General features: G+C 63.9%; 1 protein-coding gene across 1 annotated transcript; it reads right to left on the bottom strand.

Moving 5' to 3' along the window:
• Positions 1-1,439: 1,439 nt before the first annotated feature.
• Positions 1,440-12,666, bottom strand: SREBF1 (sterol regulatory element binding transcription factor 1). The gene is made up of 19 exons (XM_068146569.1): positions 12,411-12,666; positions 8,748-9,131; positions 8,429-8,592; positions 8,213-8,353; positions 7,915-8,133; positions 7,717-7,831; positions 7,410-7,621; positions 6,754-6,958; positions 6,062-6,246; positions 5,583-5,844; positions 5,029-5,195; positions 4,772-4,940; positions 4,583-4,691; positions 4,397-4,506; positions 4,165-4,297; positions 3,356-3,518; positions 2,902-3,087; positions 2,711-2,822; positions 1,440-2,511 (listed from the first exon to the last, which is right to left on the bottom strand). Exons 1-19 carry the CDS (start codon positions 12,514-12,516, stop codon positions 2,288-2,290), a joined length of 3,366 nt encoding a protein of 1,121 aa, XP_068002670.1. The 5' UTR covers positions 12,517-12,666; the 3' UTR covers positions 1,440-2,287.
• Positions 12,667-14,500: the final 1,834 nt, after the last annotated feature.

The raw sequence follows: 14,500 nt of genomic DNA, 5'->3' as shown, positions 1-14,500 counted from the left end.
TTTGGCCGCACCTTGAGTCTTGTGTCCAGTTCTGGGGTCCTCAGTTTAGGAAGGAGGTTGAGTTGCTGGAATGAGTCCAGAGAAGGGCAACGAAGTTGGTGAGGGGTTTGGAACACAGCCCTGTGAGGAGAGGCTGAGGGAGCTGGGGCTGCTCAGCCTGGAGGAGACTCAGGGGTGACCTTATTGCTCTCTACAGCTACCTGAAGGGAGGTTGTAGACAGGTGGATGCTGGTCTCTTCTCCCTGGCAGCCAGCACCAGAACAAGAGGACACAGTCTCAGGCTGCACCAGGGGAGGTTCAGGTTGGATGTAAGGAAGAAGTTCTATACAGAGAGAGTGATTGCCCATTGGAATGGGCTGCCCAGGGAGGTGGTGGAGTCACCATCACTGGAGGTGGTCAGGAGGAGACTTTATGGGGTGCTTGGTGCCATGGGTTAGTTGTTTGGGTGGGTTGGATTGGTTGGTGGGTTGGATGCAATGATCTTGAAGGTCTCTGCCAACCTGTTTTATTCTATGTAATTCTCTGGGCAGCCTGCTCCAGGGCTCCATCACCCTCACTGTAAAGTTTCTCCTCATATGGAGGTGAAATCTGCGTTCAAGCTTGTAGCTGCTGCTGTCTGATTACTGTGCACCACCCAAAAGAGCTGGCCCCCTCCACCTGACACTCACCCCTCTGATACTGATGGACATGGATGAGATCCCCTCTCGCTTTGCTGGAGGGGATGCTGCAGAGTGGGGCTGGGGGTTTGGAGCAGGGAAGCAACACCACCCAGGTGAGGAAGGAGCATTTGGGGCTTCTGCATCCCTGCCACGCTTGTGTCTCCGTTCCCCACCTCTGCCACCCTTGTGTCTCTCATAGCAACCTCTTCATGAGGAAGAGAGTGAAAGTTGGGGCATAGGAAGTTCCATGTAAACAGGAGGAAATTTTTTGTCACTGTGATGGTGACAGAACACTGGAGCAGGCTGCCCAGGGCAGGTTGTGGAGTCTCCCTCTCTGGAGATACTCAAAATCTGCCTGTATAGGTGATCCTGCTCTGGCAGGAGGGGGGTGGGATTCGCTCTCTCCATGCCCCAGCCCATGAAGCAAGCTAGGACCCAAAGTTGGAGCTGCCCAACCAAATTGTATGATCACAGGATGTTAGGGGTTGGAAGGGACCTTGCAAGATCATCCAGCCCAACCCCCACTGCCAGAGCAGGATCACCTCGAGTAGGTCACACAGGAATGCATCCAGGCAGGTTTTGAATGTCACTAGAGAGGGAGACTCCACAACCTCTCTGGGCAGCCTGCTCCAGTGTTTTGTCACCCTCACAGTGAAAAAGCTTTTCCTTATGTAAAGGGTGTTCAGAGAGGGTGGGTCCTTTGTCCCTAGGTGCAGCCAGGCTCTGTGTACCCCCCCAGCCTCAGTGTCCCCACTCATTCCCAAGGCCAGCACACACCAGTATAAATAATCAGCTTTAATAGTCTGTACAAAACTCTGCAGCTATGAAAATACCGTTTAAAAACGCGGGGGGGGGGCTGGGGGAGGGGCTATGTACAAGTCGGGGTGAAGCAAGGGGACAGGGGTACCCTCCAGCCCCCTCAGAATCCCATGCCCCTCTGCCATCCCTTCTCCAAAAAAGCTCAGGACCAGCCACGCCTGGGGGTGAGGACAGCTCCTAACTGGGGACACTGGTCAGAACTGGGGGTGGGGGCAGGGTAGGCTGGGGTTGCACCCCATGGGCATGGTTGGGGAGAGGGTCCTTAGCTGCCACCATGGGGTCAAACCCCACAATGGGGGCAAAGCTGAGCCTCCCATGCAAGACCCGCGGGAGCAGGGGGAGGGGATAAAGCAGGGACAACCAGGAGAGGAGGATGAGGATGCCCCGCCCCCTACCCTGTGCTGAAGGATTACCGGGGCACTGGGAGGTACTGGATGGCACTGGGGCCAGGCTGCTGAAGCGTCCCAGTGCCATGCAATACTGAGACAGTGTCACTAGAGGTCCCCACGCCCCAGCACCGAAATGGGCTGGGCACAGGGACAGAGCCATGGGGTGGCCAAGCCTATTCAGGGTGCCCCACACGTGGCTGTCCCATGCTGGGAGCCTCCGTGGGCATCACCAGTGGCACTGGGCATCACCCTGCCCCTCCTCACTCCCCCACCCCCTCACCTTAAAACCTGCTCCCTCACACCATCCTGCTGAAGGGACTTCCCCCCTGAGGGGAAACTGAGGCAGGCACATTCTCGTCACCCCCAGCCACCCCCGAGCGCCACGGTGGGCAAGCAGTGGGGCTGCCAGCGCGCCCTCGGTCAGCCTGACGTGACAGTGGTGCCACTGGCCAGGTTGATGATCATCTGCTGGCAGTCGTGCAGCGTCCGTTTGTCGCCCAGCCGCTCCAGGGTGCGGGCAGCCTCAGCCAGCATGCCCACGCGCTGGCCCGGTCCCGAGAGGAAGCTGGGTGGGAGGTAGCAGCAGGCCAGGAGCAGAGCTTCAGCATTCTCCCGTGGCGTGGGGTGGCTCTCTGGCTCACCAGCTGCGAGGAGGGAGAGCGGGTGTCAGCCTCAAGGGTACCTACCACTGCAAGCCACCAACCCTCCCTTGGGTGCTGTGGCTCTTCACCCACCCCAGAGCAGGTGCCACCACCCAAGCATAGGCAGGAGCCCGCTGTGCCCTGCTGCCAAGCACTCCTGGAGTGCTGCAGGTGGGGAGCAGCGTCCCACCCTGTGTCCCACCTGTTTTGCTTCCCTGCACCCCTCTCCTCCGCAGGCTGCGGTCCAGCAGCTGGTGGGTACGTGTGGGGCTGGCCCGGGCCATGAGCCTGGCAGTGGCTTCGTGCAGGAACACCTGAGCAAGGGGAGGATGGTGAGCACGGCAGTGTGCAGGGGACAAGGGGACACGGCGGGAGGAGGTGCTGGGGGCTCACCCGGTGCATGGCAGGGCGGAGGGTCTGCGCCAGGCGCCGGAGGCTGCTGAGGTCCTGCTGGAAGCCGCGGAGCTCCATGGCAGAGGCCTGGTAGAGGCAGCTGCGCTGCTGGCTGACTGTCATCTGCTGCTGCCACAGGTTGGTGCGGGTGACCAGGAGCAGGTCACACAGCAAGAACTGGACCGCCTGGGGCAAGGGGAGCCGGGTGAGCGTGGGGGACAGACGGACGGACGGACAGACACGACGGCATGGGGCGGACAAGGAGGTCCCTGCGGGCAGGCGTGGCTGCGCGGGACCCCCGCCGGGCTGCACGGCAGGGGCATTGCACTCCCAGTCTGACACATGCAATGCAACTACAATGCACCCCCGCGAGGGCCGGGGGCACCTCCCGCCAGGGCTCGGCCCTCCCGCTCCACCCGGGCCGGGCAACCTCCCCGTCCCCAGCCTGACTCACCTTGTCGATGGTGCCCTTGGGGGGGCTGCCCAGCTCCAGGCTCTCCCGCAGGCAGGCGCTGGCCTTCTCACAGTGGTTCAGACTGGCCTGGCTCCCGTCCTGCTTGCTCAGCATGGCTCGGATGGCTTGGAAGGAGTGCAAGGCAGCGCGGGGCAGGGGCTTGCTGCAAGGTGGGGATATGGTCACTGCTGAGCCCTCACTAGGCACGGATGGTGTCCCACTCTGGGGACACTGGGTGGCATGGCCACGCTGCTCAGTGTTAGTAACAAGGTCAAGCAGGCCAGCAGCGTCCTGGTTTGTATCAGGAATAGTGTGGCCAGCAGGACCAGGGCACTGTACTGGTGAAGGGTCTGGAGAACAGGGCTGGTGAGGAGCAGCTGAGGGACCTGGGAGTGTTTAGCCTGGAGAAAAGGAGGCTGAGAGGAAACCTTCTGGCTCTCTAACACTCCCTGAAACGATCTTGGAGGCAGGTGAGGGTTGGCCTCCTCTCCCAAGGAACAAGCAACAGGACAAGAGGAAAAGGCTTCAAGTTGTGCCAGGGGAGGTTTAGGTTGGACATGAGGAATCATTTTTTCCCCCAAAGGGCTGTCAAGCCCTGGAGCAGGCTGCCCAGGGTAGTGGTAGGCTCCCCATCCCTGCAGGGCTTTACAAGCTGTGTAGATGTGGTGCTGAGGGACACGATGACCTTGGGACTCAATAAAGTGTTTTTTCAACCAAACCAATCCTCTAAGGGCTGTGCCAACCCAAAAAGGAGGGAAGGTATGTGATGAGTTGCCACCCTCCCCTCCCCCGTGCCCCCCAGCACTCACTCAGAGCTCTGCAGTGCCCGGGGCATGGTCTCCACCAGTGGGTAGAGGCGCTCAGCCCCCTCCTCGTCGCCCTGCAGCCAGTGAATCACTGTGCCAATGATGGATGCCCACCACTTGGACACGGGGTCGGTGCCTGCAAGGTGAGAAGGGACACGAGAGTGGGGTGTCCACCAGCCCTCTGGCCTCCTTCTATAAAGCATCCCCACAGGGAGGGAGGACATTCCAGCCTCACCAGTGACAGCAGCCAAGCCAGAGCTGATGCAGGGTGCGGGGCCGGGCGTGCCGCTGACGTTGGAGCATCCATTGAGGAGCTGGAGGTACTCCAGAGCACTGGAGAAGCGCCTGCCAGGAGAGGGGCCATGAGTGGGGCTGGCCCCACGGTGGGTGGAGGGAGCAGGATGCCCACCCTGGCACTTACCCCTCACTCTGGGCAGCGGGGCGGCCAGGCTCGGGCATGGCCACGCAGCACAAGGCCTTCTCCAGAAGGTGCTCACGGAAGAGCTGGGTGACCTGCGCCAGAGGGTCCACTGTGGCACAAAGGGATGGTGAGCAGGTACATCCCCACCCTGAAACGGGGGGCTCAGGGGGGCCAGGGGTGGTGGGGTACCTGGGTTGCCAGCAGAGCTGTAGATGGTCTCCCTTGGGACGCCCTTGACGGCCCAGTCTCCATCGACGAAGAAGCGGTGGCCCAAGGGGTGGCAAAGCCACTGCATGGCCGGGGGCACAGCCCCACCATGGGACAGAGCCACACGCCGGGCACTGCAGAGGAAGGGGCGCTGTAGGGAGAGTGGGGAGTCAGGGAAGCATTCAGGGGCACAGGAGACCCCCTCTGCCCCAGGGTGGAGGGGGCTGCTCCACACTCACAGCCAAGAAGTGGAAGCAGCGGTGCAGGCTGGCCTTGACCCGCAGGGCAGCTGCCACATAGATCTCAGCCAGGGCAGCCACGGAGACGGCGTCACCGGCACACTCGGCCAAGTTGACGGCGCTCAGTGCCAGGTTGATGGCCAGCAGGTGCCCCCCTGCCTGCTTCCCTGCGGAGATGGGGACAGGGACTCAGGGAATGGGATGAGAGGCTCGGGAATGGAGATGGGGACTCGGGGATGAGGACATAAGGCTAAGTGACAAAGATGAGGGGTTCAAGGATGGAGACAGGGAGCTCAGGGAGGGGGACAAGGGGTTCAGGGACAGGAATGGGGTCTCGAGGATGGAGAGGGGGGCTCAGGGGTGGAGGTCTTCAGGAGGGGTATGGAGGTCTCAGGGATGAGCACGGGGTCTCGGGCACAGTGATGGGGTGCTCAAGGAAGGATGTGGGGGGCTCAGGAACTGACACGGGAAACTCAGGGATGGAGATGGTGTCCCAGGGACAATGCAGGGCACAGGGGTCCCATCCCCTCACCCCCCATAGCGTGGGGCCATACCTGCGAGGTGCAGCTGGTGCAGGCGGTGGTAGGCCATGGCAGCATCGCGGGCGCTCTGCCGGACGTGGGCGGGGGGCGGGGGGTCGGGGCGCAGCCTCCCGGCGCGGGCAGCCAGCCAGCGAACCACCCAGAGGCGCTGCAGCAGGTGCCGCAGCAGGGTCCACAGCAGGCTGCAGGCCAGGTCCCCGTGGGAGGCGGGCAGAGGGCGACCCAGTGCCCCCAGCGCCGTCCGCAGGTGCTGGGCACCCTGGGCGAAGTCCCCCTGGCATTGGAGAGAGGGGTCAGAGGGGACAGCAGCAGGGGTGGGACCAGGAGAAAGGGGTCAGAGGGGACAGCAGCAGGGGTGGGACCAGGAGAAGGGGTCAGAGGGGACAGCAGCAGGGGTGGGACCAGTGCGAGGGAATCATAGAACGGTTTGGCTTGGAAAGGACCTGAAGAGATCCTCTCGCTCCAGGGTGTGGCAAGGGGCTGGGGCTCACCCGGTCCAGGTCGAGGTCAGCCTGCCGCCGGTGCCGCCAGAAGAGCACAGAGGGCTCGGAGTGGGGGCGGGTGACAGGCTCCCCGAAGACGAAGAGCCGCACCACCGCCCCCAGCACCAGCGCCGTGTTCAGCGCCCAGAAGGCCAGCGTGGGCCACAGCCACTGCGACCACCCCCATGGCTCCTCTGTGTGGGGAGGGGGGAAGTCAGCACCACCCCACACCGTGCTCACCCCATGCTCTCCAGCCCAGCAGCCTTCACTTCATGCCCACCCCAGAAGCCTCCACTCCAGTGGTGTCCATCCCAGCAACCTCCACCCAATAGCCTCTGTCCCACGTCCACTTCAGCATCCTCCACCCCAATCATCTCCCATCTGACCTACCCTGTGACATCTCTCCTGATGGCCTTCACCCCATGTCCACCACAACCGCCAAAACAGCCTCCATCCCAACAGCTTCAACCCATATCCACCCCAACAGTATTCACCCTGATGGTGTCCACCTCACCAGCCTCCAGCCCATGCCCACCCCAACAGCCTCCACCCCAACAGCCTCATGCCCACCGTGACAGCCATTGCCCCACACCCATCCCAACAGCCCTCATCCCAGTGGCCAACTCCAATAACCACCAGACTGACAGCCTCCATCCCGACATCTGCCACCTCAAGAGCCCCCACCCCACGCCAGGCCTTACCCACGGTGCCAGACTGAGCCATGATGCTCCTGCTGGGGCCACTGGTGCCTGGGTTTCCCACAGGGGCTGGGGCACTGGAGCCCCGGAGGAGGGAGGCCAGGGGGTTGAAGGAGAGGCAGAGGAAGACGAAGGCGCAGAGGGCCATGCGGGAGCGGTCCAGCATGCCCTGGCTGCTGGGCGAGGGTGGAGGCTGCTCCTGCTTCACCTGCACAGGGAGAGCTGCCGTGAGCCCCAGGGCGTGGACATGGGGCATGGGTATGCGATATAGGGCATGGCATGGGGCACAGGCATGGGACAGGGGGTACAGGGAATAGGGCATGGTTATGGGGTTCAGGTATGGGGTACAGGGCATGGTCCTGGTTATGAGCATTGGACACAGGCGCTCCCAACAGGGCATGGGGCACAGTGATGGGGTACATGGCATGAAATGCAGGGTACAGGCATGTGCCACAGAGCACATTTTGGGGCACAGTGCACGGGTGCAGCAGCCCAGCCCCAAACTGGGTGAGGAGCAGCCTCAGAGAGCAAGACCAGAACTTTCAGCTCCTTTTCCCATGCCAGCACTGGGCACACTTTGCCCTTGGTACCCCCAGTGTGATGCAGCAGACCTGCTGCCCACTCAGGGTGGTGGGATTCCTCCCCAGAGCCCCCCACACCTTGTCATGCTCGCAGAGGGGGCTGTCGGGCTCCGAGTCGCTGCTGCTGTTGCTGCTGGTGCCGCTGAGCGAGAGCAGGCTGCTGTGGGACGGCGACCCCACGTCCGAGGGCGGTGGGGTCAGCATCTCCATCACTTCTGGCTTCACCACCTCCATGGGGGCCTCTGCCTTGGCCCCACTGCTGCAGGAGGCCACCAGGTCCTTCAGGGACTCTGCGGGGAGTAGAGCCGGTTGAGAAGCGCCGGCAGGGGTACGGCAGCTGAGGCGCCAAGGCCGAGCCCTCCCCAGGACCTGCCCTGCCACTCACGGTTCTTCTGCACAGCCATCTTCAGAGCAAGGTTCTCCTGCTTCAGCTTCTGGTTGCTCTGCTGCAGGAAGCGGATGTACTCGATGGCCTTCCGCAGCACCGCAGACTTGTTGAGCTGCCGGCAGACAGGGGACGGCTCAGACCCCGGGCACAGCGCCCCCTTGCCCAGCCCTGGTCCCATCTCACCCCGGCTCCCACCTTGGCCTCGGTGCCCACCACGAGGTCCTTGAGCTCCACGATCTTGTCGTTGATGGAGGAGCGGTAGCGCTTCTCGATGGCGTTGTGAGCCGTGCGCTTCTCCCCCCGGCTCTGTACCAGCGCCGGCTTCCCGCTGGGTGCCAGCCGGTTGATGGGCAGCTTCTCGGCGTCCACCACCAGTGGCACCGTGGCCAGGATGGTTCCTCCGCTCACCAGGGCCTGTGGGGATGCAGGGTGGTGTTGATGGGGGTCCCCAAGCATTCTCTCATCCCAGAGCTCCCTGGATGTGGGACCTTACCGGCACCTGCAGCGGGGTGGCAGAGCTGCTGGTGGTGGTGGCCAAGGAGGCGATGCTGGAGCTCTTGGCACTGCCAGCGTCTGTCTTGACAGCTGTCAGCAGCAGGGAGTCAGCCTTGATGAAGTGGGGCTGCAGCAAGACCTGGGGGACAGGGGAGGAGTCAGTGGAGCTGGTGGGCAACAGAATCCCTTCACCCACGCCTGGCTCTGGGCTTACCGGCACCGGCTGGATCTGGGGTGAGATGGGCTGAGGGGCAGCGGAGGCCAGGAGCTGCTGGGGTGCCACACTCTGCACTGGGCCGGGCAGTGCCACGGGCTGGGCTGGCTGTGAAGTGGGCAGGGGACTGGGCACAGTCTGCCCTGCACCCCCGGGCTGCACAGCTGGGCATGGAGCAGAGCACAGCATTACCACAACAATCCCACCCTGGGCACCCCCACCCCACCCCACAGGGATGCATCCCTCCCACTCCAGCAAGAGCCCCTCACAAGCCCCCACCTGGGGACCCCTAACCCTCCCCACATCCCCAAATCCTCACCAGAGAAGCTGTGCTGGTTCTGGAAGCCCCCCAGGGGCTGGGAGTTGAACTGGTTGGGAGAGGCAGGGACGAAGCTGGGGGCCAGCACGATGCCAGGCTGGGGCTGGCTGCTGGGTACGGCCACAGGCTCCTCCTTGACACCCGGGGCCGGCGCCGGCAGCAGCGGGGCGGGGGGCTGCGGGGTGAAGGTCGCCATCCCGGGGGGCCCTGGGTAGACGCTGCTGGTGGGGGCAGCAGGGGGAGGTTTGTTGGGCCCCAGGTAGGTGCCAAGGGTGCCTGGAGCCGGGGGCAGCCCCGGGGGCATGGCGGTGTCAGGGGCACCGAAGGGTGAGTCGAAGAGCCCCGGGAAGTCGTTGTCAGGTGTGTTGATCAGCTGCAGCATGTCTGCAAAACAGACCCCCCCATGCCATCAGTGGCTGCCCCAGGCTGCCCCCACGCTGCCCAGCCCACAGTTGGGGATGGATCTCTCCATAAACCAGGGGCAAGATTCTCTAAGAGCCCAGGAATCTGCTGTGCCCTCCTAGCCACCCTCCTAGTGGGGAAACTGAGGCAGGGGGCTCATACTGTTGGTGCCAAGACCTGGCCACCAGCCGCTGGAGGTTTCTAGGGGGTGACAGAGTGGATCTGAGCCTGGTTCTGAGGTGGAGGGAGGCAGAGAGGAGCCTGTCCCAGCTAGCTTATTTATCCTGTACTGGAAACCCCCCAAAGCCCCCCACAGTATTACTGGGAGGGGGTGATGGGACTGGGACAGAGAGGTGGCACACCAGACCCCCATGCCAGGCGTGCCTACCCACAGCAGCCCTCTCAGGAGGGCAGCTGGGCAAGCACAGGGTTAAATTAACTCAGGGTGGGGGTAGGGGCTCTGCCCCACTCAGTGGGACCTGCGTGCCTGGGGTATGTCCCCACAAACATGGCCAACATCCACACTGAGGTGCTCTCAGACACTCCTACCAGATCACCCCAAGATGCCCCTGTGGTGGTACCCCCAGGAACACAGACCCCGGGATGCCCCCCGCCCCCCCAGTACTCCTGGAGTGCACAGACCCTGGGGTACCCCCTTCACAGCACCCCCAGGGTGCACAGACCCCAGGATGCCCCCACCACTGTACCCCTAGGCACAGAGATCTGGGGGTGCACAAACCCCTAGATGCCCCCACCATAGTGCCCCTGGAGTGCCCAGATGCCAGGGTACCCCCTCAGTGGTACCTCCAGGGTGCACACAACCCAGGGTGCCTGCAGAACCCCCAGGCACATGGACCTTGGGTGTCCCTGCTGTGGCACCCCCAAGTGCACAGACCTCGGGGGTCCCCACCGCAGTACCCCCAGGCTTCCCACCCCTGGGACGCCCCCCCCCGAGGTGCGCAGCCCCTAGACACCGACCACGGGGGTGCAACACTCCAAGAGGAGTCTCAACAGTGAGCCTGCCCAGCGAGGAGGAGGAGGAAGACGGCGAGGAAGGAGCTACCTTCGCAGGGGCAGTCCATGCCGGTGGGCACCGCGGGGGTCCCAGGAGCAGGCTGTGGGCCTCGCTTAGCCCCACAGCGGCCGTGCGGGAGCAGCAGGATGTTTTAAAGCCACGTTCTGGCCTCCTCCCCGGCAGCCCGCAGCCCTCCCCAACGCTGCCGGTGCCAGGGCTGGAGCGAAGCTGGCGATGGGGTGATGTGACTCCGCCAATCGCCGCCCTCCGCCCCCAGCCAGCCCCGCGGCCGCGCCAAGGTGAGCCCGGCTGAGGGTTACTCGCGGGCACCCCGCCGTAACCTGCCAGGCCACCGGTTACTTGGGGCCAGCCACCGTTAACCCCTTCCCCCCCTTCGCCCCCCACGTCCAGCCAGCCCCAGGTGAAGCTTCTCGCCGGTGCCCGCAGGAGATGCCCTGCAAGAGCCCCACGTGCAGCCCCGTGTGCCCGCCGAAAGACAGCCTGCTCTTGGCACCTCTGCCCGCACACGTGGGCTCCCTTCTGGGGGGACCCCTCAGTCTCAACACCACCTGCTCAGGAGACCTCTCCCCACAAGGCTCCTCTGTGATCCAGGGGCAAGTTTGGGGGTACAGAGAGGGAACGCCTCTCCCAGCCCACCCACCAGATAATTCTATGCTGTGGCACCTGCTGCCACCCAGGCCATGAGCATGGCACCCACTGGTGCCGCAGTTTCCCCCACCCTGCTGCTTCAGCCCACTGGGAGTCTGTGTGGCAAAGCCACACAGCTGCAGGTCCTGGTGGGCACAGGGCACCCACACCCCTGGATGCAGATCTCAGTCAACCTGGAACAGGCTCAGGGACAATCCACAGCCACCCAGGAATCACTGGCAAACGGGGCGGGGGGAGCCATGGAGTACAAGTGGCTGTGATGGCCACGATACAAAAGGGCATGGTAAAACCCCAAGGTGGCACAGCCTCACACCAAAACCTTGCCAGAGGAGGCAGGTGGCACCTGGATTTGTGACGATCCACCTTGACTTCCACTGGGATGCAGCTCCAGCCCTGGGATGCCACCTCCAGAAGCAAGCTGCCCCACTACAGAGCAGGCATCAGAGGGCTCAGTGCCTGCCTCACCACATGCTCCACCAGCTCTGCTGGGCTGCATCGGATGGCACAGACTGGCAGAGCCGCTGGAGCATGCAGCCAGACCGGGCACTGGGGCTGGCCAAGGGTTAGCAAACCCAGGTTTTGGCTAAAGCCATGGTAAGACTGCACCTGGCATCAGCAAGACCTCGGTGCCAGGGTGGTGAGGAGTGGGTGCTCTTGGGGAGCAAGTCCCCTTGGTACTGGGGACTGGGTCTCCTTGGGAACAGGTCCCCTTGGCACTGGGGAATAGGTCCCCTTGGGAATGGGCTCCCTGAGCACCACCTCCATCCCACGGACACCCCGGCTCGGTGGGTGCTGATGGGTCTCAGCCGCAGGGATGCTCCGCTCAGCCCCAAGGGCCGCTATAGGAGCCTCCCCCCGCCTCTTCACCCCGTCCCGGTTGGATGGCTCGGGGAATCCAGGCGTCCTGGAGGGAATGACCGGGAGTAACCCCGGCGGTGATGTCACGGAGGGGGCGGGACTAGAGGTGACACCATGCTGAGGAAGGGGGGTGGGGGTGTTGGGGGAGCCCGTCGGGGCTCTTCCAGCACCGGCAACTCCAGCCCGAGGGTCCTGGTGACCTACACCCCACTACCCTCCGGGACTCTGCTCCCCCGCTAGCTCCCTGACATGGACCAGCCCCCGGTACCGGAACCAGCCGCCCATTAACCGACCCACGCTCCTGCAGCTCGGTGGGCTCCCCCCGCCGCACCAAGCCCGGCACCGAGCCCGCTTCTCCGGCCACGCACCTAGTCCCGGTTATGCACCTAACCCGCTCCCCCCGGTCATATCACGGTCCCCGGTTCCATGGCCATGCACCGAGCCTGGTCTCCCTATGCCCGGCCGTGCACCGAGCCTGGACCAGCCGTGCACCGAGCTCCGGTATTGCACCGAGCACAGCCCCCCGGTCATGCATCGTGCCCTGGTTTTATCTGCGGCCCGGTCCCAGCCATGCACCCAGCCTCAGTACTGCACCGAGCCCAGCCCCCCGGCCATGCACCGAGCCCCCAGTTTTCCCTCCAGCCCGGTCCCGGCCGTGCACCGAGCCCAGGTTTGTCCCCCTCCCGGCCCCACTCGCCGCTGCCCGGGTCGGGACGCACCGTCGATGTCGCTGAGCAGGGCCGTGTCGATGTCGCTGGCCCCGGAGAGGCCGAGGGACGGCGACAGCCCCTCCAGGGCCCCATCGTCGAAGCCGAGGGTGCTCATCCCGGCGGCGGCAGGTCGCGGGCTGCGGCGGCGACTCTAGGAGCGGCGGGGCCGCCCGCCCGCCATGGCCGCGCTGGCCCGGGGAGAGGGAGGAACGGGACGAGCCGCCAAGTTGCTCCCGCGAACCGTGCCCAGACCTGCTACCGGGCAGGGGAGGGACGGCGGGAGGGAGGGAGGGAGGGATGGAGGCGGATCCGCCGTCGCAGCCCGCCCCGGGGCCGCCTCCCCGCACCGCGCTGCTGCATCGAGCAGGGACCCTCGGCCGTACCGAGCAGGGACCCCGGGCCGCACCAGGAAGGGACCCCTCGGCTGTATCGGGCAGGGACCTCCCAGCTGCACCGGGCAGGGTGCCCCTGGCTGCGCCGTGCATGGGCCCCCTGGCTGCACCGGGAAGGCAGCCGGTGCACCAGGAGCAAGGCAGGCTGAAGTCCCTGAGCAGAGCAGCAGTCCCTTGGGGAAGTCACCGAGCTCTTGGGACAGTCATCGAGCCCTGGGGATCGGTACCAAGTCCTAGGAACAGCCACCGACCCTTGGGGACAGTCACCAACCCCTGGGGACTGTCACTGAGCCCTCGGGAAGTCACCCAGCCCTTGGGACGTGCACCAAATACCTGGACTGGGAATTAAAGACCATTTAGCCCAGCCCGGTGCACACACGGGAGCAGGCAGGAAGGCCAAGGTGGTGGCCATGGCTACAGTTGCCCCCAGCACCTCGTGGAGACCATGTGCCAGGGTGAGCTTGGGACACTGGGTCAACTTTCCAGGCTCCTGGCACAGAAGCAGGCTGTGGACATCTACCTTTGCCCCCTCAGCTCTGGGGTCCAGGGCACATCCCAGCACTGTTACCAACCATGGCATGGCCCAGAGTGGGAGAAGGTCCCACAGCCCCAGTTAGGGGATGCCAAAGCAGGTATGCTGCCCTGTGAGCCCCAGCTGAGACCAGGCACCCTCCCAGGCACCGTGAGCTGTGGCAAACCACTGGTGCCATTGGGGGCAGCCCTGTGGGTGCCCATGAGTGGTGAGTGGCAGACTGGGGATCTCATGCCAGAGTGAGCCCATGCCACCATGCCCTGCAGAGCTGGGGGGGGGGGGGTTGGACTTGCTGCTGGGAACAATTTAGGAAAATAAAATGCTCCCCAACCTTGGCCCTCTTCAAGTCTGTCCTCTCCTCTCTGCACCACCCAGCACCATCTGAAGGTAGCTGTGAACGAACCCTGACTGCACCATAGAAACCTCCCCCCGAGCCTTGCTGGCTCTCACAAGGGGGTGCAATGGACAGCCCTGTGTCACATGGGGATCCCCTGCATGGCACAGGGCACCCTGGTGTGACATGGGGCTCACTGGGGACCACACAGAGCATACTGTGTGTGCACATGGTGGATGGTACACAACCTTGCCAGTCCCTCTGCGCTCTCACCCCAAGTTGAGCCTCCTGGAGCTGGGGGCATTGACCTGTGGCCAAGCTGGATTGAGCCCAGAGAGTCCTGGCACAGCTCCATGCTGATGGCTGGGGCAGTGTCACTGACAGCTGCTGGGACATCTCTGACCCACAGCAAGCACTGCTAGAGACAAGCCTTCAGGAGATCCCCAGCCTCCTGTGGGGCATGGGGGGGGGGGGGGGGGGGGGATGTGTGCTTTCTCCACATTTTTATTGGGGTGACCAGGGAGAAACTGGGCTCCATGGCAGCGGGAGGTTCCCTTTGCTTTCAGGAAAGCCCTGGCAGCAGTCTGTATGCTGCAGGAGAGAGCTTTCAGGGCTGGGGAGATGGAGGTGCCACAGCCCCAGGGGACTTTAAGGCATCCTCCTGAGAGTCACCCCCTCCCCCCACCAAGAGCCAGGTGCCCAGCCTGGGGGAAAGCCACACACACAAACATGGCTTTGTTGTCACTCAGAGCCAGGTTTTGCAGGGCACATTCCCTGACCCTAAGGTTCCATGCACCCCAGGGCCCTCCACATGATGCTTGCCCTGCTCTGGGGGACCAAA

This window comes from Melanerpes formicivorus, unplaced genomic scaffold (genome assembly GCF_026170545.1).
Source record: "Melanerpes formicivorus ecotype bairdi unplaced genomic scaffold, bMelFor1.0.p_v2 SCAF_14, whole genome shotgun sequence".
Classification (NCBI taxonomy): Eukaryota; Metazoa; Chordata; class Aves; order Piciformes; family Picidae; genus Melanerpes; species Melanerpes formicivorus.
The sequence above is the reverse complement of the archived record's forward strand: the minus strand, read 5'-3'. Positions and strand labels throughout refer to the sequence as shown.

Excerpts from the sequence above, each read along its gene's own strand:
- SREBF1 (XM_068146569.1), bottom strand. The coding sequence starts at position 12,516 with ATGAGCACCCTCGGCTTCGACGATGGGGCCCTGGAGGGGCTGTCGCCG. Across the intron at positions 4,298-4,396 it reads TGGCTTGGCTGCTGTCACTG|GCACCGACCCCGTGTCCAAG; the intron begins GTGAGGCTGGAA and ends CTCACCTTGCAG. Across the intron at positions 2,512-2,710 it reads GGTGCAGGGAAGCAAAACAG|CTGGTGAGCCAGAGAGCCAC; the intron begins GTGGGACACAGG and ends CCCTCCTCGCAG.